This window comes from Pseudorca crassidens, chromosome 19 (genome assembly GCF_039906515.1).
Source record: "Pseudorca crassidens isolate mPseCra1 chromosome 19, mPseCra1.hap1, whole genome shotgun sequence".
Classification (NCBI taxonomy): Eukaryota; Metazoa; Chordata; class Mammalia; order Artiodactyla; family Delphinidae; genus Pseudorca; species Pseudorca crassidens.
The window spans coordinates 9,946,600-9,969,959 of record NC_090314.1 but is presented as its reverse complement, the minus strand read 5'-3'; the positions used below and the strand labels follow the sequence as shown (position 1 = coordinate 9,969,959).

Below are 23,360 nucleotides of genomic sequence, written 5' to 3'. Positions count from 1 at the left end.
CTCAGTCCTGCTGTGGCTGCGTCCACCTGCAGGTCTCTGACCCTGTTTGGCTGCAGGGACAGCGGAGCAGACCCACTGACACGAAGGTCCTTCTTCCTGAGCCATCATTCAACGTGGCTTTTTTTGGGAAATCCCAGGGGTCTGAGGTCTTCCCCCACCGTGGAGTCTTCCAGTCTTTGCTTTCCCAGCGTTTGGCTTGGTGCCCCTGTGGATGCTTCCCAGAGGCGGCCCCTCTCTGCCCATCCACCCCTCCTCCCACCACCAAAGAATGGTCCCCTCAGCCCCGCTCCAATCTGAGAGGAGGCAGAGCCCCAAAGAGAGCAGGTCAGGACCCCAGGCCCGGGGCTGGGGCGTGGCGAAGCTAGACCTGGAGCCCAGCCCTGGTGCGACCCCAGGACTGGCTACGCGCGGCCCTTCTTGCCCCAAAGCTGCCGTCTCTGTCTCTGGCCACCTATCACCTTTCAGTCGTTTTCCCAATGCCGTTGTCCGTCCCCCACCTCCCAGCCCCTACCGACCCTCCATCATTCTGGCCTAGGCACCTCTAGCATCCCAACACCCGACAGCAGTAATAACATAGAAGGTCATCTTGCTGACCCTAGGCCTGCCCTGCCTCAGCTGTCCCTCCTAAATTCTGGTGACACACCCCGACCAGCAGCCTTATCCTGAGGTAGCCTGGGTTCCCTGGTGATCACGTGATCCTGGACATTTTGCTTTTTAAATTCAGGGAGATATATATATATATATGCAGACATGTACCGTGTGTGTTAATTTCGTAAGTGGCTTGGGTTCAGGGAGGAAATTTGAGCCCTCTTTCATCTGTAAATATTAGAAAAGTTTGAATCAGTAGGTACAATTATTAGTGCAAACAATGTACCCTACACTTTCCAAGATTTCACGAATCATTAACTGTTCTGTTTAAGAAACACTAAGAGAAACACCCACCAACAATAAGGATGGCAGGTTTAAATGAATTTTGCTTTGAGAATGTAAGAAGAGGCTTGAATGCGCTGGATGCCCCGGGGCAGAAGTTCTCAAGATTTGTTGCACCTTAAGCAGCTGTGCCTGGGCTCCTCTTTGGACCAGTTAAATCCAGGAAAAGGGCTGATTCTGATATGCTGCCAGGACCGAGGATTACAGCTCTTCTGTGTTGCCAACCTGGGAACCGCTGGCCCCATGCAGCTATTTAAAGTGAAATTAATTCAAATTAAATAAAATAGAAAATTCTGTTGCACAGGCCACATTATAGGTATTCAACAGCCATACGTGGCTAGTTGGTTGCCATATTGGACACTGCAGATGATAGACTATTTCCATCATTCCAGAAAGTTCAGTTTCACAGCGCTGCCCTAAGGAGTTGCCAAGTTCAGCTTTTGTGGCTGGGGGCAGAGTGGGCAGGTCACCCTTGTGTAAAATGGAGGTGGTTTTCTGAGGTCCTCGGCAGGCTGATGGCCACAGTGGGAGTGCGAGTATTTGGGAGTTGGACCCGTTATGGTTCCTGTTTTTCTGCCGGGCTGTCACTCTATAGGGTCGAGAAGCTTCTGGAAGTGTGTCCTGGGAAAGTCACGTGGGAGACACCCAGGGGCCCAGGGCGACTGGACTGAACGCCAGGCCATCCTCACCGGGGTGCTGCACGTCTCCCACAGGTGGTGGGCAGGTTGGGGAATTGTTTGGGGCCCCAAGTGCTGAGAGAATGGAGGATCCCGCAACTGCCCCTGAAGCCTTTATTCCCCGCGGGGTGACCCTTTTGGCCCCCTGCAGTTAACCCTCCTCTGGGACGTTGAGTTTCTCCTTCACCCCACAGGCCACCACGGCAAAAAAAACCTCAGGGAAGAAGGTGCGGAGGTACACGGCGGCCTTGGGGATGGGGTTGGCCAGGAAGACCTCTTGCTTCTTGCGTCTCACCGTGCGCATCACCTCCTCCGCCACGTCCACGGGGTGCACACCGTAGGTCAGTCTCCTGAAAAAGACTGAAAAGCCCCAGGAGGGGCAGGGCTTATAGCCTCGGGGGGAGGGGTGTGGTCAGAGCCCCGCCCCCCTGCCCCCCACCCCCCCCCGGGGTGGGGACGGGTGTGCACTTCTGGAGTCCCAGTCTCGGGACCAACTCTGCCGTCTGCTAGCCGTGCGCCCTGGGGAGGCACTTTACCCGCTGCGCCTCAGCTTCCACATCTGTAACGCAGGCGCAGTCTCCTGCCCCGTTAACATCCCAGGATGGTTATGAGCCGTCGGAGGGGATGAGGAAGAGCTTAGAAGATAGGAAGCTGCCGGATGTGTGAAGGGGCTGTTGTTTACAGTTGTTGCGAAGCTGTGTTTGTCCAGAGCCTCCTGGAACCTCTTGCCCACGTCCTTTTTTTTTTTTTTTTTTTTTGCGGTACACGGGCCTCTCACTGTTGTGGCCTCTCCCGTTGCAGAGCACAGGCTCCGGACGCGCAGGCTTAGCGGCCATGGCTCACGGGCCCAGCCGCTCCACGGCACGTGGGATCTTCCCGGACCGGGGCACGAACCCGTGTCCCCTGCATCGGCAGGCGGACTCTCACCCACTGCGCCACCAGGGAAGCCCTTGCCCACGTCTTGATTCATCTTGATTCCCTAATGTAGATAGAGCCTCGGGCAGGGGGTAGCTGCTCTGTGTAGAGCATTCTAGAATACTGATCATAGGTGCATTTACAGACTGCTCAGGTTGTGCTGGTTGCTGTTCCAGCCCCTCTATGAGCTGGAACTTTCAGTCTTCCCTATGAGTCTACAAGTTAGGTATTACCATTAGCCCTCATTTTCCAAAGGGGAAACAGAGGCAGAGAGATGAAGGGAGTTGCTTAATATGTGACTGAGGTGAACTTCACATGCAGGCAGTTAGGGCCAGACTCTGAGTTTCTCTGTGCTGCCTTCTAGAGCAAGGGGAACAGGAAGTTCTCGAAGACCAAATCCTGGCTATTCCACATGGGAAACTGAGGCCCAGAGGCGGGCAGTCCCAGTGGCCAAGGTCACAGAGCCTGTGACTGATGGAGCCCAACCTGGCTTCGGTCTGCTGATTGCAGGCTAGGATTCCATCTACCTGGTGCCTCAGGACCTAAGTTTTGGGGTCCCTCCCCACTGTTAGCTGGGTGCAGGGGCCTCACCGTGCCCAGTCTCATGCTTCAGGAACACCCCCCTGGACCCCCCCCTCCTCCAGAGCCCTCCGCGGCCCCTGTCCCTCTGGCTGCACTCTGAAAGCTCACATTTCCAGATGGAGTCCTCCCAGTTTCCTTGGCCTGGATGAACGCGGTAGGAGCGGATGAAAGAGGGGCTCACGGTGCTGACGATGACGTCGTATTCCTCCACCTCGGCCCGCAGGCAGTCGAAGAAGCCGAGCGCTGCGTGCTTGGCGGCGGCGTCTGGAAGAGAAACCATCCGGGGGTGGGCGTGGGTCCCGCTGTGCTTCCCAGGAGGGGCCTTGGGGACACACATCCCTGCAAGCTCCGTTGGGAGAGGCCTCAAGTCACCTGCCCCTCACTTCATAGATGAGAACAGAGAGCCCTTGTGAAGCAGTGGACAGATGCAGAGATGAGACGGAATCCAACTTAGCCACTTGCCCGCTGTGTGACTTTGGGCAAGTGACTCATTTTTACCTAAAGAGGCTCAGTTTTCTTATCTTTGAAATGGGCATAATACACAGGGAACTCTATTCAATATCCTGTGATAAACCATAATGGAAAAGAATATGAAAAGGAGGATGTATATGTGTAACTGAGTCACTTTTCGGTACAGCAGAAACTAACACAACGTTGTAAATCAACTATACTTCAGTAAAATTAAAAATCGATAAAATGGGCTAAATAAATAAATAAAGCGGGGATAATATCACCCTATCCAAGTGAGAAAATGTATATAAAACATTTCAGCCGGGAAGGCTGATTCCCTGAGATAGTGATTTCTCCAAGGTCCTGAGGCCATCAGGGTTAAGAATGCAGGAGCTAGGACTTCCCTGGTGGCGCAGTGGTTAAGAATCCGCCTGCTAATTCAGGGGACACGGGTTCGAGCCCTGGTCCGGGAAGATCCCACGTGCCTCGGAGCACCTAAGCCCGTGCGCCACAACTACTGAGCCTGTGCTCTAGAGCCCGCGAGCCACAACTACTGAAGCCCGCGCAGTGAGAAGCCCATGCATCACAACCAGGAGTAGCCCCCGCTCTCCGCAACTAGAGAAAGCCCATGGGCAGCAATGAAGACCCAACGCAACCAAAAATAAATAAATAAATTTATCCCTGTTAGTTGGAGGCCAAAGGGCCACTTGTGTTGCCCACACCACATTGTATCATGTCACTGCTGTGTCCCCAGCACCTGGTTCTAGGCATTCGATTGCTGTTTGTTGAATGAATGAAGGCAGCGAGCAAGTGGAAAGTAATCCACCTGCTGAAAATGACATGTATGTTTGTGAGTAGGAGGAATAGTGGTGAGGTTCTAGATGGGCTGGGGCAGAGACGGAATGAGGTACGTGGCAAAGACTGCCCTGTGCGGACCCAGCTCTATTCGCCCCATCCTGGGCCCACAGGCGGACTACAATTCCCAGCATCCCATGCAGTGAGGGGGTAAGCATGTGACTGGCTTCTCTACAACAGGATGTGAGCAGCGCTGTATGGGCACGACGCCCTCTTCTTGCCAGCAGGAACCCACGTGGGGTGGGAACTAGCTTTGACCACGTGGAAAATGATGGCAAAGCTGTGACTTGGCACGACTCTGCGCCCCCGAGTGACCGCGTGAGGAACAGTGATGCCCGCTGAGCTGGGCCATCCCATTTAGACAGTTATACGGAGGAGGAGTAAAGGTCTTTACAGCACCGTCAGCTTAGCCTAACTAATGCAAACGAGAAAAGGAAAGTAAAACACTATCAGGGGAATGTGATGGGCTGAATTGTATCCCACCCCCAAATTCATACGTTGAAGTCCTAACCCCAGCATCTCACATTGTGGCTGTACTTTGAGATAAGGGCCTTTAAAAGGTAATTAAGTTAAAATGAGGCTGTTAGGGTGGTGCCCTAATCCAGTCGGACTGGTGTCCTTATAAGAAGAGCAGGAGACGGCAGGGGTGCCCACACACAAAGACCATGAGAGGACCTGGGGAGCAGGCCATCAGCAAGCCATGGAGAGAGGCCTCGGGAAACATCAAGTCTGCCCACACTTTGATCTTGGACTTCCAGCCTGCAGAGCTGTGAGAAAACACATTTCTGTCATTTAAGCCACCTGGTCTTTTTTTTCTTTTAATATTTATTTATTTATTTGGTTGCACCAGGTCTTAGTTGTGGCAGGTGGGCTCCTTAGTTGCGGCTCGCCGACTCCTTAGTTGTGGCCTGTGAACGCTTAGTTGTGTCATGCATGTGGGATCTAGTTCCCTGACCAGGGATTGAACCCAGGCCCCCTGCATTGGGAGCGGGGAGTCTTAACCATGGTGTCGCCAGGGAAGTCCCTGGGGTATTTTGTTGTGGTGGCCCCAGAAGACTACATCAGGCCACCCCACCCACCCTTTCTTCCTTCCTCTCTCCCTCTCACCTTCCTACCCCCCAGACACTTACTTACCCAGCTCCGGCTTTGTGCATGGTACTTTGGGCCATAAGGAAACGTATGAGGCACGTTCCCCCACCCTCCCACATCCTACCTCACGGGAGGTGGGAATGTCTGCAGAATTTTCCCAGTTGGGCCCCAGGAACATACACCGAGAAGTCCTTCTCCTCCTTGGACTTTTTAGAGGAGTCTCACCTTTGGAATTCTCTCTCGCGCCTCCCCTGGAATTGTGTCCCTTTCCTTTTCTCCTTCCTCCTTCCTCAGAACCTCTCCATCCCTCTCCCCTTTAGGGATGTGCAACCCTCCTTTCTTTCCCAGTTGTAATCGTTCCTGTCTCTCCAGGGGCATCTTTACAGAGAAGGGGGCATCTGAGCTGGGGCTGTGCACCCATGTCAGGAGCGTGACCTTGATCTGGCATTGATCGTGTCCAGCCAGGACGTGTCCTGACCGCCTGTCAGATGTGAGCTTCTGGGGGCTGAGGGGAGGGCTTATCTTTATCTCCCATAGTCACCTGTGTGCTGTAGATGGTCAAAAATAGGAGCTGAAGGGATGAAAGAAAAGCCAACAGATGCTTTCATCTCTGGACCCTCTTCCCCAACGTAACCCCATGCCTAGTCCTAGACACACATCTCTTGTCTTACAAGATACATAACAGGGCTTCCCTGGTGGCGCAGTGGTTGAGAGTCTGCCTGCCGATGCAGGGGACATGGGTTCATGCCCTGGTCCGGGAAGATCCCACATGCCGCGGAGCGGCTGGGCCCGTGAGCCATGGCCGCTGAGCCTGCACGTCCGGAGCCCGTGCTCCGCAACGGGAGAGGCCACAACAGTGAGAGGCCCGTGTACCGCAAAAAAAAAAAAAAAAAAAAAAGACACATAACATAGGACGAAACATGTTTGTCTTAGCAACTTACAGGCTGTACGGAATGGGATTCCAAGCTTCCCTTGAATGTTATTCACTAACACGATTTGTCCGGTCCTCCGGGAAATCATGTTGGGGAGCAGCGCTGGAAAGCACAGGACAAAGAATCACGGTTACAAATCTGAGACTGAGTCAGACAGCATCAGGCAGAGCCCTTCCCTTCATCACGGGGGGCTCCCCTACCTCCCTGACAGTTAGATTACAGTGGGACACAGATGGAATGGACCCTGGTTACCACTCATCCAGTGTTTCCTAAGAGTGGGCTGGGCTCGACTGGGGAATTGCTGGGTTATTTTATTTTATTATTTTTTTTTTTGGCCTCGCTGCATGTGGCATGCAGGATCTTAGTTCCCTGACCAGAGATCGAACCCAGGCCCCCTGCAGTGGAAGTGCAGAGTCCTAACCACTGGACCCCCAGGGGAGTCCCTGGGTGATTTGAAATGACCCATCCCTGTGCATGGAGTGACACTGATTTCAATAGTGAGAAAGGTAATCCCTTTTCAACTGTCCTATCGCTTCCAGTAGGAAAGTTGGTTCCAATGGGTCTTTAATACTACTCTTGCATGTGCTAATCTTTTTTAAAAAAAGAGAGGAAAGACCTCAGCCCTTTGTCTTGGGAGAACTTACTGCTTTGTTCTGATTTCAGGTTTTCTTGTATTGATGGAGAGGGAAAGTGGTTTTTAATTTGTGGTAAAGATTTTCTCCTGAATTGAATTAACTTATAAATGAGGAAATTTAGAAAAAGATATGGAGTAATAATAGCATAGATTGAATAGGGAGATGGCAGAAAATATCAGAAGACTTAAGTTTGCATTCCTCACCGTGGTGCCAGGGACCCTGAGCTCTCAGAGGTTGAGTGAAGGACACACCTTGGCTGGCCTGCTTGGTGTGTCCACAGCGACTGGGCTGGAGGAAACTGTAACCTCTGGGGCATCATCTTAGAAGCTCTGGGGAGTCATCTTTCTGCTCCCAGTACTTCTTTCCCTTCAGCTGTCACAGCTCTCAGAATCCCATCATCATGGAGACTCTGGCCGTGGAGAAGGCAGCTCTAAGATCATGCTTTCTCAGCCTTTGCCAAACACACTACTCCCTACATGTAGACGTTCTCCATGCTTGTGTTCTCCCTTTTGTGCTTCTGCTTGGATAAACTTTATTTGGGGTGGGAGGAGGGCTTCAACTCTTAGATCTATTCCATGTTATCTCTAGCAACACCCCTAACCTCAGCTTCAGATCTGCATTTGAACTTGACCCTTAGAAATCTCCACACAGGAACCACCATTTTACCTTTAAAAGGGAGACATCCTCCTGCCTTCCTGTTTCTGCAAAGGGATTGACAGTATTATGGGTCTCTTGCAGATAAACTCCTTTTCAACCTTGGACCAACTGTCATGATTAGGAGCAGATCAACCACAAGGTCGATATAGTAAAAGATCTGCAGGGGGGGCTTCCCTGGTGGCGCAGTGGTTGGGAGTCCGCCTGCCTATGCAGGGGACACGGGTTCGTGCCCCGGTCCGGGAAGATCCCACATGCCGCGGGGCGGCTGGGCCCGTGAGCCATGGCCGCTGAGCCTGCGCCTCCGGAGCCTGTGCTCCGCAACGGGAGAGGCCACAACAGTGAGAGGCCCGCGTACCGCAAAAAAAAAAAAAAGGTCTGCAGGGGATGAAGACAATGGTCCAGAGATGTGGGATGGGATTGGAGGGGAGCCATGGATATGAGTAAGAAAGGAGGAGAAAAGGGCAGGGCTTGGGGAGGGAGCTTAATGGAGAGGAAGGTTGGAATATACCAGTCAGAGACTTTCACAATCCCTTTTCTTTCATCAACATTTACAGTCAGATGCTGAAAGCTTTCACCAAATAAGCAGGGATTTTTCTGAAAGAGGGGCTGGCGGCTCCATCCAGAATTGGGTGACTGTCTGGAAATATAACAGAGCCTTCTCTAGCAGCCAGTGGGAAGGTCAAACTCACGAGACCTTTGGTCAGTGTGATGGGTCCAAAGTAATTGGCATCCATGATCTTTTTGTCGAGTTCCAGAGAAATCTTATGGGCAGGCCCCTTCACCTTCATGCTGGCGTTGTTGATGAGGATGTCCACGCAGCCATAGCAATCCAGGACCTCTTTGGCCACATCCTGGACACAGCTGATGTCTGAGAGATCCAAGAGGACCAGCTTTGGGGTGAATGTCTGCTGGACCAATGAGAGAGTCAAGACACATGTGGGTACATCCCCACAGACCTTGGGACCCTTCAATCTGAGAGCCACCCATCTTGAAACTCAGAACTCATGGAATGACTGCAAACAAATGATGAGGAAGAAGCAGAGATGACTCTGGGAGGAAGTAAATTGATGGAGAAAATGCATCCTTGGGGACCAGAGCAACAACACCATTCCCAACATGCAAACATGCAGTCATAAGTCTGAACTTCTGGTCAAGGGGCCAGACCTGAGAAATCCAAGTGGAGGTCATGCATTGATTTTGCTGGTGATGTCATTTCTTATAACACTTCTGAGCTCCTTTTTGGAAATACCTTCCAAACTGGCTTCCAAGCCACAAGAGAATCTGCCCAGTGCTTTGTAGCCACGTTTAATATTTGGCCAAAATCATACAGTCAGCACAGTTTTTTTGGAGCACCATCTATGTGCCAGCATTTGTGTTCAGCCCTAAACATTTGATATCGTCAAGATTCTCATGGGTTAGAAGGGATACAGATGGAAAAATTGATGTTACCATATGGTGAATGCAATCCCGGTATTTGACAAACACTAGCCCTGAGATACGGCCTTAAAAAAAGGTTCCCTGGTCAAATTTGCTTAGGAAATGCAGACTATCATATGTTCTTCTTGGAGATAACACAATGCACATTTGCATAGCAAAGGCCCTGAAAAGTCCTGCAGTAAAGAAATTAGTCAGACAAGCTTGGCCTAACTCAGTATTTGCCACACAATTGACTTCAGAACCTCATTTTTACTACTTAATAACCAACACCTAATAAGATCCCAAGAAACATACCTTGGAGTACATTGTGTTACCCTGGTCGCTCCATCTCCTCAAATACCAGAGTTAGTTCTGAATGATTTTTGGCTATTTCCAAAATCAAATTCAACATCAAGGGAAAAGATCAAAAAAAAAAAAAAAAATCCTGAAGAGAACTCTCTGAAGGCAATGTCTTTTTCTTTTTTCCAAATAAATTCATTTATTTATTTATTTTTGGCTGCGTTGGGTCTTCATTGCTGCACACAGGCTTTCTCTAGTTGCGGCAAGCGGGGGCTACTCTTCGTTGTAGTGTGCGGGCTTCTCATTGCCTTGGCTTCTCTTGTTGCAGAGCACTGGCTCTAGGCGTGCGGGCTTCAGTAGTTGTGGCACGCGGGCTCAGTAGTTGTGGTGCACAGGCTTTGTTGCTCCGCGGCATGTGGGATCTTCCCGGACCAGGGCTCGAACCCATGTTCCCTGCATCGGCAGGTGGATTCTTAAGCACTGCGCCACCAGGGAAGCCCCTGAAAGCAATTTCTTAAACAATGCTCCAGAAATGCTTTGAAAACCCCAGCTGCATTGAAATGTGTTCACCTCCTGTGTAACTTCATGGAAGGGGACTTCACATCCCTGATTTCTTTGAAGGAAAAAATTTTTTTCTTTTTTGGCTGGCGGGATCTTAGTTCCCTGACCAGGGATTGAACCTGGGCCATGGCAGTGAAAGCGCCAAGTCCTAACCACTGGACTGCCAGGGAACTCCCTCTTTGAAGGAAATATTATTTGAAGTATTATTTAAAAAATCAGCCATGAGTGTTTATAAACAGAGCCCATATCTGTGACATACCATATTTTCTGGATCCTCTTTGAGTCTGACTTAAATAGAATGGGCGGGGGGGGGAGGCTCAGAGGCTAGAGGTACGATGAGGGGTCAAAATGAGCCAACCCCCAAGTTGGCAGACTTACCTGTGTCAAGATTATGTTTCCCCAGGACTTCCCTGGTGGCGCGGTGGTTAAGAATCCGCCTGCCAATGCAGGGGACATGGGTTCAATCCCCGATCCAGGAAGATCCCACATGCCTCGGAGCAACTAAGCCCCTGCGCCACAACTACTGAGCCTGCGCTCTAGAGCCCACGTGCCACAACTACTGAAGCCTGCACGCCTAGAGCCCGGCTCCGCAACAAGAGAAACCACCGCAATGAGAAGCTCGTGCACGGCAATGAAGAGTAGCCCCCGCTCGCCGCAACTAGAGAAAGCCCGTGCAGAAACAAAGACCCAACGCAGCCAAAATAAATAAAATTAAATTTTAAAAAATACATTAAAAAATTACATTTCTCCAAAGCAAAATTTCACCCAAATTTCATCAAAAGAGCTGCCCTGTAACAAGCAACGACGGCTAAGGGTGTCCAGGGGTTGCCCATGCCGGCTGCCAGAAGGCCTTACCTTGCTGGGGTCAGCCACACTGATCAGGGCATCGTGTAGACTCTGAAGCCTCTCCCAGTTCTTTCCGCACAGCACCAGCCTGGCCCCGCTGGTATGGAACACCCGAGCACACTCTGAGGGGAAGAAGGAAGGAGGACAGGACGCACTGTGGGTGAAACCACTGATGGGGAGCCCCTCCTTCTTACAAATTCAAGGATTCAAAGAATTCAAAAGCCTTAGAGCCATGAGTTCCTTTAGAGCTCATTGCATTCAACTTCCTCTGGAATTTCTTCTTGTTTCCAGCCTCAGCACGGTTGCCTCCTGTGAAGGGCATCTCACAGGGGTGTGAAATAACCCCTCCTCCATTGGGTAGTTCTGATTATTAGGACATCCTTTCTTAAACTGGACAGAAAGATGACTCCATCAAACGAGACCCCCAGAAGCACAGCTCTAAATATATCTCAATCTGAAGGTATTGGAGACAGCTGCCATGTATTTTCAGACCAAATGTCACTAGTTTCCTCCACATTTTCTCTGTGGGTCGATACTCCAGCCAGGGTTCTTTTTATTAAGAAAGGAAACCTGCCTGCTGTCTAGTAAGTTTTACTCTGGATGAATTTCTGACTCACCCGATGTCCCAGTGTTCTGTTTTTTTCTGGCCATACCGCACGGCATGCAAGATCTTAGTTCCCCGACCAGGGATTGAACCTGTGCTCCCTACAGTGGAAGTGTGGAGTCTTAACCACTGGCCTGCCAGGGAAGTCCCTCATCCAATGTTCTTAACTGGGAAGTAGTTGGTAGATACAATTATTCTTATGTGGCAATAACAGTGATATTTAAGAACAATAAAAGCTAACAGATTTTGACAGTTTACTTGCTTGGGTAGCTATTGAAAGGGATTCACATAGATTAGCTCATTTAATTCACAGTCATCCCATGCAGTAGTTTCTTAGGTTGGGTTCCCTAAAAGCAGAATCTAAGACAGATTCAGGCGGCCAGGATTAATTCAGGGAGAGTGTTCTTCAGAGAAAATCTGTCAGGGAGTAAGGGCATGGGGTAGGGGAAGGGGAAGGATAGAGTCTAGCTTTGGCTAGACCCAAGGAAGGCTCTGGACTGTAAACCCAGCTGCAAGACTGTCCCACCTGGATGCAAGGGGACTGTCTTTTGTACACGTGTGTCAACCAGTCACTGATGGTGGGCTGCCTCCCTCCGGGGGTGGGTACAAAGGGTGTCTACTGGCAGAGGGCAAGTCTATGAGCCATGGCCACCAACACTCATAGGACCTGGGGATGGAGGAACTGGCCAGGTACAGGAATCTAGGAGGGGCACCAACAACACCTACTACAGGGGAGTAGCTATTACTGTCCCATTTTTACACCAAGCGCTGGTGACCCGGGCTGCCTGGGGATGCCGGAGGGTAGTTGGGCAGTACTGGGTGCCCACTAGGGGCTGGAAATCCTGTGTGCCATGGCTCTAAATGATCTTATGTTTGTGTGATTTTCTCCTGCAAGTCTCTCAACAGCTGGAGCAGGTGTAGAGAAGGGGGCCAGCTGGACAGGACAGTTGGCAGGGGTTTGAGAAGTGGGCATTGTGGGCAGGGGAATTGTGGTATTGGAGAGGTAGCAATTGATGTGCTGGACCATTCAGTCTAAGCCAGATGAGAGCAGAAGTGAAGGCAGGAGGGGCTGATGGAGAAGGAAAGGAGGAGGCTCTAGGGAGGGGAGGTCTCAGTGAGGTCTAGAAACAGATGTGGTCGGGGAAAGCTGTGGTCAGTTCTGCTGACAGACGGAAACTTGAATCAAGAAATAACTGTGTGGGGCTTCCCTGGTGGCGTAGTGGTTAAGAATTTGCCTGCCAATGCAGGGGACACAGGTTCGAGTCCTAGTCTGGGAAGATCCCACATGCCGCGGAGCAATTAAGCCCGTGCGCCACAACTACTGAACCTGCACTCTGCAGCCCGCGAGCCACAACTACTGAGCCTTCATGCCACAACTACTGAAGCCCGTGCACCTAGAGCCCGTGCTCTGCTGCAAGAGAACCCACCACAATGAGAAGCCCGCGCACCACAACGAAGAGTAGCCCCCGCTCGCTGCAACTAGAGAAAAGCCTGTGCGCAGCAACAAAGACCCAATGCAGCCATAAATAAATAAATAAATAAAATTTCTAAAAAAGAAATAACTGTGTGAACAATGTCACCTTGAATTGTTAGGATCATAGAGAATGGAAGATTTCTCTAAATGTAGGTGTTTTATTGAGAAAAGGGCTGTCCCTGATGATTCTGGCTGTCAAAATTCACTACAGATGTCAGTCCATCTCCAAGTGAATTTGATGCAAATCAAGATCCCAGCATGTCTTGGAAAGTGACAGAAAGATCCTAAACTTTATTTGGAATAAGTTACACACTTTACTTGGAATAATAAATATGCAAGAAACCAAAGAACATTTTGATAAACAATAATGGGAGTGGAATATCAGTTACTAAAATATATTACAAGGGCTTCCCTGGTGGCGCAGTGGTTAAGAATCCGCCTGCCAATGCAGGGGACGCGGGTTCGAGCCCTGGTCCGGGAAGATCCCACATGCCGCAGAGCAACTAAGCCCATGCGCCACAACTACTGAGCCTGCGCTCTAGAACCTGCGAGCCACAACTACTGAAGCCCACGCGCCTAGAACCTGTGCTCTGCAACAAGAGAAGCCACCACGATGAGAAGCCCGCGCGCCGCAATGAAGAGTAGCCCCCGCTCGCCACAACTAGAGGAAGCCGGCGCGCATCAATGAAGACCCAACGCAGCCAAAAGTAAAAAAATAAATAAATTTATATAAAGAAAATAGAGCCGAGTATTCATAAGAATTTAGCATATGGTAAAGTTAGCACGTTGAATCAGCAGGAAAAGAACATATTATTTAAAAGAGGTTTTTGGCCCACTGGATAACTATTTGAGAGGGAAAAAATCTAAGTACAATATACCAAATGTATTAAATAACTAAACGTAAAAATAGAACCATAAAAGACCTAGAAGAAAATAGAGATATATTGCTTTGGGGAAAGATCTTTTAAGCACAGCACTGAAGGAAGAAATAATACAAATTATTTACAGGTTTTTATCCTTAAAAAAAAAAATCCTTCCTTACAGAAGAAAACATAAATAAAAATTAAGAGGGAGATAAATTGAGGAAACCTATTTATAATAAATATGGTGGAAAAGGGGTTAATTTATTTAATCCACAAAGAACTCTTGTAAATCAATAAAGTCCCTAATAAGGAAATTGGCTAGTGAGATGTGTAAGCAATTCATAAAAACACAAAGAGCTAATACACAGAAGATAGAAGTTCAATGCCAATAATAAAGAAATGCAAATTAAAAGATGACAATCAAAACAAAATTGGTAATAATCACATATTCACTGCTGGTTGTAGTGTAAATTGCTACAGTCTTTTGGAAGAAAAATTAAAAGAATCCTTAAAAGTAAGCATGGCCCAGTTATTTTATTTATGGGCATTTATTCTAAGGAGATAATTAAGAATGCATGGAATAGTTAAAATATTATTTATCTCAATATCATAATAATAAAGAGTTGGAGATGTTGGTTAGGTAGATGATGGTGTATGTATATATCAGTTATTTCAAAGGCTTTAAAACTGATGTTGCAGAAGTGGGTCTACCAACATGGAAATCTCACAATATAGTAAGTTTTTTTAAAAAGATTCAAACAGTGTGTCTAACACTGTGCCATAACACTTGACTCTGTGTGTTATTGGTTGTTAAATTGCACCTATGATTATGTAACAAGGTTTAAAATTGGGATTTCCAAGATCAGATATAAAATTCCAAAGTGACAGTCCAAGATGCAGATTTTCAAAGAAAATTACTGAAACCCTGTTTCATGAATACCCTTTACTCCTAATAGGATGCAAACGGATAAGGCAGAGGAGAGAGGGGACTTGGGAAGAGGGCGTTTGTGGAGAGAACACCGTTAGGTGAGTTTTTGCCCCTTATCTCCATCCTAGAGAGAAGAGAGTGACCATTTGAACACACACTGTGAGTTCCCCGCAGCCGGGAGCCCGGAGTGATGTCTGAGTTGCACCTGGGGAATCTCATGGGCGTCACCAACTATCCCAGAGCAGAGGGAGGAGAGCTGGGGCTGCCCCAGAGGTTGGTCTCTTTACTGAAGGACCCTCCCATCCACCGCAACCACTTGGACCAGAGGTGAATCATGAGCTGGCTGGGAGCTCTTGAATTCTGCCCAAGAAGTCCTCTGAGAAGGGCAGTGGGACTCTAACACAGGGCGTACGTGCACAGACTGCCCCAAACCAGGGGTGGCACGGGAACTGAGCAAGGGGAGTGCACCTGCCCCGCGGCAAGTGCAGGTGAATATCCCAGGGGGCGCCTCTGAAGGACCCACAATAGAGCCCATGAGAGAAAGAATCCACTCGGTTTTAAATGTGTGCCAGGCATGGAGCTCGAAGCCGGCTTCTAGGAGTGTCAGTCAGCTGAGAATTTTTCCTGTCTTCCTTCTCTCCTCTCCTTCCTGCCCCTCCACCCGCAGAGGGGTCAGAAAGAGCAGCAAACTGGCCGGCAACTCGCCCTAGCTGGGGGCAGGTATGGGAAGGGAGAAGGAAACTTGAACTTCAACGAAAACGGACACGTTTATCAATGTATTGGACTGGGCACTGCAGTTTCTGAATCAAAGCTATGTTTGGGAATTTATCGTGACCAAAGGGTTAGGTATAATCTAATAGTGATCAGAAAAGCTACGAGACTGTCTGATTTTTTTCTTTTTAAATCAAGATGCAAAGGAAGACTTTCCCTTCTGCATGAGAGCCCGGGGTGGGCTGTCTCCCTGTACCCCTCCCCCCCATGTGTGCTTGCCCCCTGATGGTAATACATCTCAGCATCATAACGTTGCTGGAAGGAAATGGGATGAAGAGTTCCCGAGTGGGTGGGGTTCTGGGTGTGTTTTCGGTTCTTTTTTCTTGAAAAATCCTCTTTAATATATGTGGCTCCTATAATGACACAATTCGCTAAAAGAAACTTCACCTGGGGGGAACGCGTAGCCTCCCCGCGTTTGGGCTGTAATTCTGAGTGGCGGCAGCAGCTGCGCTGGGTGTGGGCATTCGTGGAGGTCGTGTTTCACAAACCAGAGGGGCGTGGTTCAGTGAGCGGAGCGGAGTCACCCGCCACCCCGCCGCTGGTGAGTGGTGAAGCCGGGAGGGACCCCAAGCGCTGACATTCCCGTTGGGTCCCTTGTTCCGCTGCTGACAAAGGAGCGGGTTGGGGCTCTACTGTCCCTGATGACGGGCACTCTTACAGGCTGGCCACTGGGACAGGGTGAGGGTCTGTGGCCAGGAGCCAGACCAAACCCGTGGCCTTGACTTCCTTAGGAGAGGCAGCCATGGGTGTTTGCTACCATCACCCACTTCCCCCACTTCTCTGCTGACACCTCACCTTTGCCAGGTGGACCCGGGAGGCCGGAGCCCAGTGGTGCATCACTGCTTTGGTGCAGCCCAAAGGCACGCTCCCAAATGGGTCCTTTCCGCAAGGCCAGGCATCAGGTATAATACCCAGGTGTTCTTATTTTATTCTTCATCAGCTCAGCACAACCTATATCTTGTATCAAGCACGTGGACGCCAGGCTTGTTCTTTTTCACTCAGCAAACATATTAATACATGGAGCCCTTACTTCCATAGTTCCTCAAACCTAAGATGCCACCCGCCTGCAAGAGGCTTTCTGATTTCAGAGATATTAAAATGCACAAGGATGGCCCGTGACAATTGTAAGATGCCGTTGACTGAGAGACAATTAGCTCAATTTCAGAAACGTTTAAAGGGGAAAAACCGTGCATCTTAGAGGTGATGAAACATAGGCAGGGTCTGTGGTCTCTGAAACAGTTCAAGTACAGTGGTTAAGTATTTTGAGAGTCACTCTTGCTGCAGACACAGTGGGTCCAAGGTGACCCCATCCGTGACTTGGCCAAATTGTGTGGGTTTGGGGTGAGGGTTAGAAGTCCTGATCTCTATCTGTCTGGTTTCCCTAGGAGACAGCTTGGAACTGGGTTCCTTGATGCTGTCCAGAGCTACCCGCTGAGTTCAGTCAGGTTCTGTGGGACTGGGCATGTACTGTGGGCTGTGTGTAGCCTACATCATCCGCTTGGTGCCCCTCACTTTTTTCTTGCCTTGGACCTGAGAAACGGAGCACTTTGAACCCGGAATTGCTGCGGTCAGCAGCATGTCCTGGCTAAGCGTTTATTTAAGGTCACCCACGCCCAGCTTCTCAAGCTACTTCTAAATACTCGGACTTTATGTTTTTCCGCTTTGCATTTCTTTCTAGGGTGAGTCCGTAAGAGACAGTGACAAAGGGCAGTGACACAAGTCATGACAGAGACTAGACCATATTCCTCTGAAAACGCCATTGTGCTCCTGAGATACATTTCCTGGGCACCTGATTTGTACAGTGTTTGCTTATAATAGAATGAGACTTTTAAAAATAAATAAACAAGCCTACTAAACCAAATATACATCTCTCAGCAATAGATAGAAGCCCTGTCTAGTAAGACAGAAAGTCAGGACAGTTACAGAGCAGCCTTCTCAACCAACAGGATCGAATCGACATTCGTAACTCACTTCATTCATGAGCGGTAGAATGCACATGCCTTTCACACACCCATGGATCAGTCACCAAGAGAGTCCGTGCCCCGGACCAACTGAGAAATACCCAGATACGCCACTAACGGTAGTGTATTTCTGTGAGGAGCCGTGGGACCCAGAAACCAGTGCCTTAGGGACCGTCCAGAAGGGAGGAGCCATGGAGGTGCCAGGGAATGAAGGTGATGAAGGGATCTCGGGTTGGCAGCTGTCCCGATGCTAGGTGGGCGTGTTCTGCTTGAAGAACGGTCTTCCCCAAGGACTGACTCTGCATGTCTCTGGGTGGGTGTCTTTGCTCCATTTCCCCAGGGCACCCACTACTCCCTGTTGTCTTGTGTCTGGTCTGACTGGCAAACGTGTGTGCCTGGTTTGTCCCCGTGGAAGATGGAATTTGTGTCGCCCTGTCCCTCGTGAGTATTGAGTCTAGTGATTCTGGATATCCTCCTTGGGAACTGCTTCTGGGACCCACATAGGGGCCACATAAGAACCTAGTTTTACTGCCTTACTGTTTCTTTTTTATCTCATGTGGTGAGCCCAGGTCGATCACCCACTGAAATGGAACCCATTCTTGAAGCATGCAGATGGGCTGCTGTTGGGGTGCCCAGGGGAAGGAGAATCCGAGAGAATTCCCAGATGGGAGGTTACAAATGTTCTCGTAATGGTAGCACCATGGGAGTGGGTGCCCAGCCCACCAGCGGGCCTCTTTGGAAGGGGCAGTGCTCATTTCAGAATGTAGAGGACTTAACAGATACTGGTTGAGTGACCTAATGAGTGTTTGGCTGGTGGGTTCGACATTTGATTAAAAATAACAAAAACAACAGCAAAAATGATACCCAAACTATGTGACACATGGGGCTGCGCTACCATTGTCAGGGATGAGAGAGAATCTTAAAAACCTAAGGGCATTTACTATCTCTTATGTCACACATGCAGCCAGCAGAAGGGCCCTCTGAGACCATCTAATTCAGGAGTTGCAAACGTAAATGTCTTCAAGGCCAGGAGGTGATGTGGTTGAGAGAATCAGGCCGAGTGTGAGACACTAGGGATTAGTGGGGTGTGCGGCACACTGGTGTTTGCACGTTCTGCATAATTATCACCGTTGCTAACACTTGAGAGGTGCCCACTCTAGTTCCAGGCGCTGTTCTAAGTGCTCTCCATCTATTAATTCGTTTACTCATCACAACAGCATTATGAGGCAGAAAGTATTAGTATCCTTGCTTTCAGATGAGAAACCCAAGGCTGAGCAGTGCATCACCAGCTGGTAAGTGGGGGAGCCAAGACTCCAACCCCACCCCCAAGTTTGGCCTCATCACCAGTTCACTGCCCCAGCTGAGGGCTTTGCATTTCGAAGTTTCTAGAAACCCCCCTGGAGGCAAAACAAATCTGCAGACCGATTTTGGCCCTTAGACTGTGAGTTTGCAACCCCAGGTACTCCAGTCCCCTCACTTCTCAGGCAAGACAGCTGCAGCCTCCAAGAAAGAAGACCCTTGCTGGTTAGTGACAGATGCTGGGAGAGAACACAGCCTCGATCCACCCCCGACCTGCCCAGCGGGCTCACCCACACGCCACCCTGTTGCCTCTCATCCTTCAGGGCAGGAGTGGGCACGAGAGGGGGCAAAGTCACTTACCCTTGCCCAGTCCTGAGATGGCATCGGTGATGACCACCACCTTGTTCTGCACGGCTGACTTGGACCACAGGTTGGACACCTCCTGGTAGATGAAGAGGAGGCCGCTGATTCCCAAGAGCACCAGGGGCAGCATGAGGACAGCTGGGACTCCCATCTTGTGCTGGGGGAAAATGGGAAGAAGGAATCCGCTCTGCAAAGAGACTCTGATCGGGACACGGGGCAGGGGGAGGCCTGAGGCTGCCGGCTGCGCCCATGCCCCGAGCCCGGAGCCCGCTGTCCAGGGAGCCGGGCTCTGTGCAGACTCCCAGAGGGCTGCTTCCTAGAACACCTGGCTGGCACGCTAATCCCCAAATGGCCAATGAAGAGAAAATTACTCACAGTGTCTCCAGAAGCAGAAGGAATCCGGCCTGCCCTCCCAAAGGTTAATTACAAATTTAATTAAAAGGGGCCTGCATTTTTGGAAGGAAAGCCATGTGTTAAGGCCACTTGCTGGGGCCCTAATGGCTATTTATAGCTCTCTGTGCACTGCAGGGCTTTCGGGGTAAATATAGTGTCTCTTCTGATATTCAGGAACACATGCTGGCCGGGTCTGATTTCAGAGTTCCTGCCAAGCCTTTTAAAGCTCTGCCGGGTGCCTCACTATTAGAGATTCCTCTGCAGTTTGGGGCTGGGCATCAGGGATTGGGACCTGGGATTTCAGCACGAACACCCTCGCCTTCTCTTCCTATAACCCTCCCATCGGGTAGCTTCCATGTAGCTCAGACCGGTGTGGCAGTGAGCCGTCTGGCCTTCCCTTTCCGGTTGGGGTTGAAAAGCACAGAAAATCTGTTAAACGGAATGGAGCCTGTTGCAGAATGAAACACTTGGAAGTGTGACATGAACTATGGGAAAGAGCAGTTTGGAGCTGTTCCTCTTTGGTCAAGTGCTTCCACGTTTCTGAGCCTTAGCTTCCTCATCTCTAAAATGGGCACAACGGTCTCATCTTGCAGGACTGTTGGGAGAACAAAATAATATACTGCATCTCAACAACAGACTCTGAGAAGATCACTCTCGTTATCTTTAGTGATTGAGAATACTAAGAATGTGTCCCAACTGTTAAATATTTTAATTACTTAAGGAAACTCAGTAGGATTAGAAATGGAGAGAGATAGTAGCTACTATGGAAAACAGTATGGAGGTTGCTTAAAAAACTAAAAATAGAGCTGCCATGTGATCCAGCAATCCCACTCCTGGGTATATTTGTAGAAAAAAATGAAAACACTAGTTTGAAAAGATACATGCACCCAAAATTCATAGCAGCACTATTTACAATAGCCAAGACGTGGAAACAAACCAACTTCCCATTAACAGGCGGCTGGCTTAAGAAGATGTGATATATATATAGAGAGAAATATTGCCATTTGCAGCAACATGGCTGGACCTAGAGATTATTATGCTTAGTGAAATAAGTCAAAGACCCATACCGTATGATACCGCTTATATGTGGAATTTAAAAATAATACAAATGAATGTATATACAATACAGATTTACAATCCTAGGAAACAAACTTGTGATTACCAGAGGAGGCGGGGAGGGACAAATTAGGAGTATGAGATTAACAGATACAAACTACCATACATAAAATAGATAAGCAACGAGGATTTACTGCATAGCACAGGGAATTATGTTCGATATCTTGTAACAACCTATAATGAAATAGAATCTGCAAAAAAAAAAAACAAAACTCACAACTGAATCACTGTGCTGTATACCTGAAACTAATGCAATATTCTAAATCATCTCTATTAAAAAAACAAGGGCTTCCCTGGTGGCGTAGTGGTTGAGAGTCCGACTGCCGCTGCAGGGGACACGGGTTCGAGCCCTGGTCTGGGAAGATCCCACATGCTGTGGAGCGGCTGGGCCCGTGAGCCACAACTACTGAGCCTGCGCGTCTGGAGCCTGTGCTCCGCAACAAGAGAGGCCGCGATAGTGAGAGGCACACGCACTGCGATGAAGAGTGGCCCCCGCTTGCCACAACTAGAGAAAGCCCTCGCACAGAAACGAAGACCCAACACAGCCAAAAAAATAAATAAATAAACAAATGTGGGGTTTAAACAAAAAAAAGAATTTAAAATTAATCAATACAATCATAAATAGCATGTAGGTCAAATAATAAAGCATAATTAAAATTAAAAAAAAAAAAAGAAAGATGCCTGAAGCTTCACCTAACCCTGAAATAATGGTATTTTCTAGTCCAAGAATTGAGAACTAAGACCAGTGTGAATGCATTTACGGGGTCGGGGACCATTCTGGGAAACCTGGGGTGTGAAAGTCACAGTCTGGATCAGAGCTAGTCCCAGCCTGCCTTACCTCGGGGGCCTCTGCAGCCTCCTCGGTTCCACGTAGAAGCCACACTAGTGGCTTCTAGCCACATCTAGTTTCAGGCCGCGTGTAGCTTGCACTCGCCCTAATCCATCTGTGAATCAGAGAAGAGTGTTCCCTCCACGGCTTCATCTCAGCGTTTACAACCCCTTTACTCCTCCATAAAATGCCCCGGCGCCCTGCCCTCTGACAGCCTCACTTAGGGAGGGAGAAGGGGAGAAAAGAACGTGGCTCCCACTGCGCCTCCAGAAAGGCAGCATGACGGGTTTGAAGTTGGACAGCCCTGAGTCTGAACCCCAGTTCTGCTTCTGACTTGTGTGTAGCCTCAGGCACACACATAAACCTTCTGAATGTCATGGCCATCATCTGGAAATGAGGATACTAATGCTATTGTCTTCCTCGCTGCACCACTGCGTAGAGTTAGAATATAAGAGGTGACGTGTGGACAACACCCAGGATGGCTCTGTTCCATTGCTGTGCCCGATGGTTTTGGTTTCTCTCTTCTTTCTGACAATTTTTTCCTAGTCTGTGTTGGTTTTCCTTGTTGTCTTTCCTTAATGCATATCGAGACCCATTCCTGAGGACTCTGGACAGGATTCAGAGGTGAAGGATGCCAGGGCTAAGTCAGGTAATGTGTGTGCACATACTTGTATAAACATACATGTGTATGTATACACATACCTATACACACATGTGTGTTGGGGGTTCTATTTGCCAACGATTGTTTTAGATGCTGGAATGTACAGAGGACAGTTCATGTTGCAAAGAAATAATTTATAATTCATAAGAGGGGAACAGACCTGTAAACAGATTATTTCAATATACGGAGGAATTAAAATCCACCCAAATTTGTTTTATAAGAGGAAAGATAGATGGAAATGAGACACCTTGAACTGAGGGATGGTTACACAGCTGTGTTCATTGTCTGAAAGTTCCTTAAGCTGCACACTTAGGGTTTGCGTACTTTTCTGTATATATATGTTGTACGTGAATAAAATCAACACAAAAAATATAAAGGGAGATACAGGGACATATGTATACGTATAGCTGATTCCCTTTGCTATAAAGCAGAAACTAACACACCATTGTAAAGCAATTATACTCCAATAAAGATGTTAAAAAATATATATCTATAAAAGGAAGCAGAGGGCCTTGGAAACTCAGAATGTAGCCAAGAATCAGTTTTTTGACCCGAGCTTCGGGAACAGGCGTCTCCTGCCCTGCCCGGGGTCTAGTTGATCACTGACTCCCCCAGCCCCAGACATCAGCGACACAGGATTTACCTCCACAGACACCCAGGCGTGACAAATCATATAACAGAACATGTACACTGTGGAGGGCAGGGGTCACTGGGTACAAACCCTTCTGCTCCAGAGGCTCTCAGCACGGCTTCTCTGCACTGGGCTTATTCCAGTGAAAATCCGTTTACTATCCCTTCAGATATGCGTGATTCAGCAAAACACAAAATTCCACGGGCCCATCATTCATTAGGCAGGTACTCAACTGGAGCCCCAAACGTGAAGAAGTTAGCTGAACTGTCCCTTATTCTATGACAATCTAAATGTTACAGTTCAGCATAAGCAGATTGAGTGATTTTATTTGAAACATTCAGGGTTTTTTTTTTCAGAAATGATATAGTCACTAAACATAAACACATTTTTGAAAAATGAGTCTAAGCTGAGATGCATTTAGGGTTGTTAGAATATGACTGTCCTTTTTTTTTTCAACAACCCAAATTCTGTGTCTAACAACCTGTGGCCTCAATAACATGTTAGTTTAAAATACAAGATAAATTTATGTAAAATTGTAACTGAACAAGTTAGGAAGCATGCAGTACACCACTGTTTCACACAAGACTTGCATGTTTTGCAATGTTTATTTTTAGAAGCAGAA

General features: G+C 48.7%; 1 protein-coding gene across 2 annotated transcripts; it reads right to left on the bottom strand.

The window, feature by feature from the left end:
- Window positions 1-1,707: 1,707 nt before the first annotated feature.
- On the bottom strand, window positions 1,708-19,637 carry DHRS7C (dehydrogenase/reductase 7C). 2 transcript variants are annotated; one of them, XM_067714570.1, is made up of 7 exons: window positions 19,484-19,637; window positions 19,106-19,265; window positions 10,855-10,967; window positions 8,417-8,630; window positions 6,440-6,532; window positions 3,213-3,368; window positions 1,708-1,967 (listed from the first exon to the last, which is right to left on the bottom strand). In XM_067714570.1, exons 2-7 carry the CDS (start codon window positions 19,257-19,259, stop codon window positions 1,759-1,761), a joined length of 939 nt encoding a protein of 312 aa, XP_067570671.1. In that variant the 5' UTR covers window positions 19,260-19,265; window positions 19,484-19,637; the 3' UTR covers window positions 1,708-1,758. The 2 variants fall into 2 exon arrangements, with proteins under 2 accessions (XP_067570671.1, XP_067570672.1); XM_067714571.1 differs by having other exon boundaries at window positions 8,417-8,627; window positions 19,484-19,636.
- Between the last annotated feature and the right edge of the window lie 3,723 nt (window positions 19,638-23,360).

Coding starts and splice junctions, on each gene's coding strand:
- DHRS7C (XM_067714570.1), bottom strand. CDS start 19,259: ATGGGAGTCCCAGCTGTCCTCATGCTGCCCCTGGTGCTCTTGGGAATC. Junction 10,968..19,105: donor CATCTCAGGACTGGGCAAGG/GTAAGTGACTTT, acceptor TCTTCCCCTCAG/AGTGTGCTCGGGTGTTCCAT. Junction 3,369..6,439: donor AATCCCATTCCGTACAGCCT/GTAAGTTGCTAA, acceptor TTTCTCTTCCAG/ACGCCGCCGCCAAGCACGCA.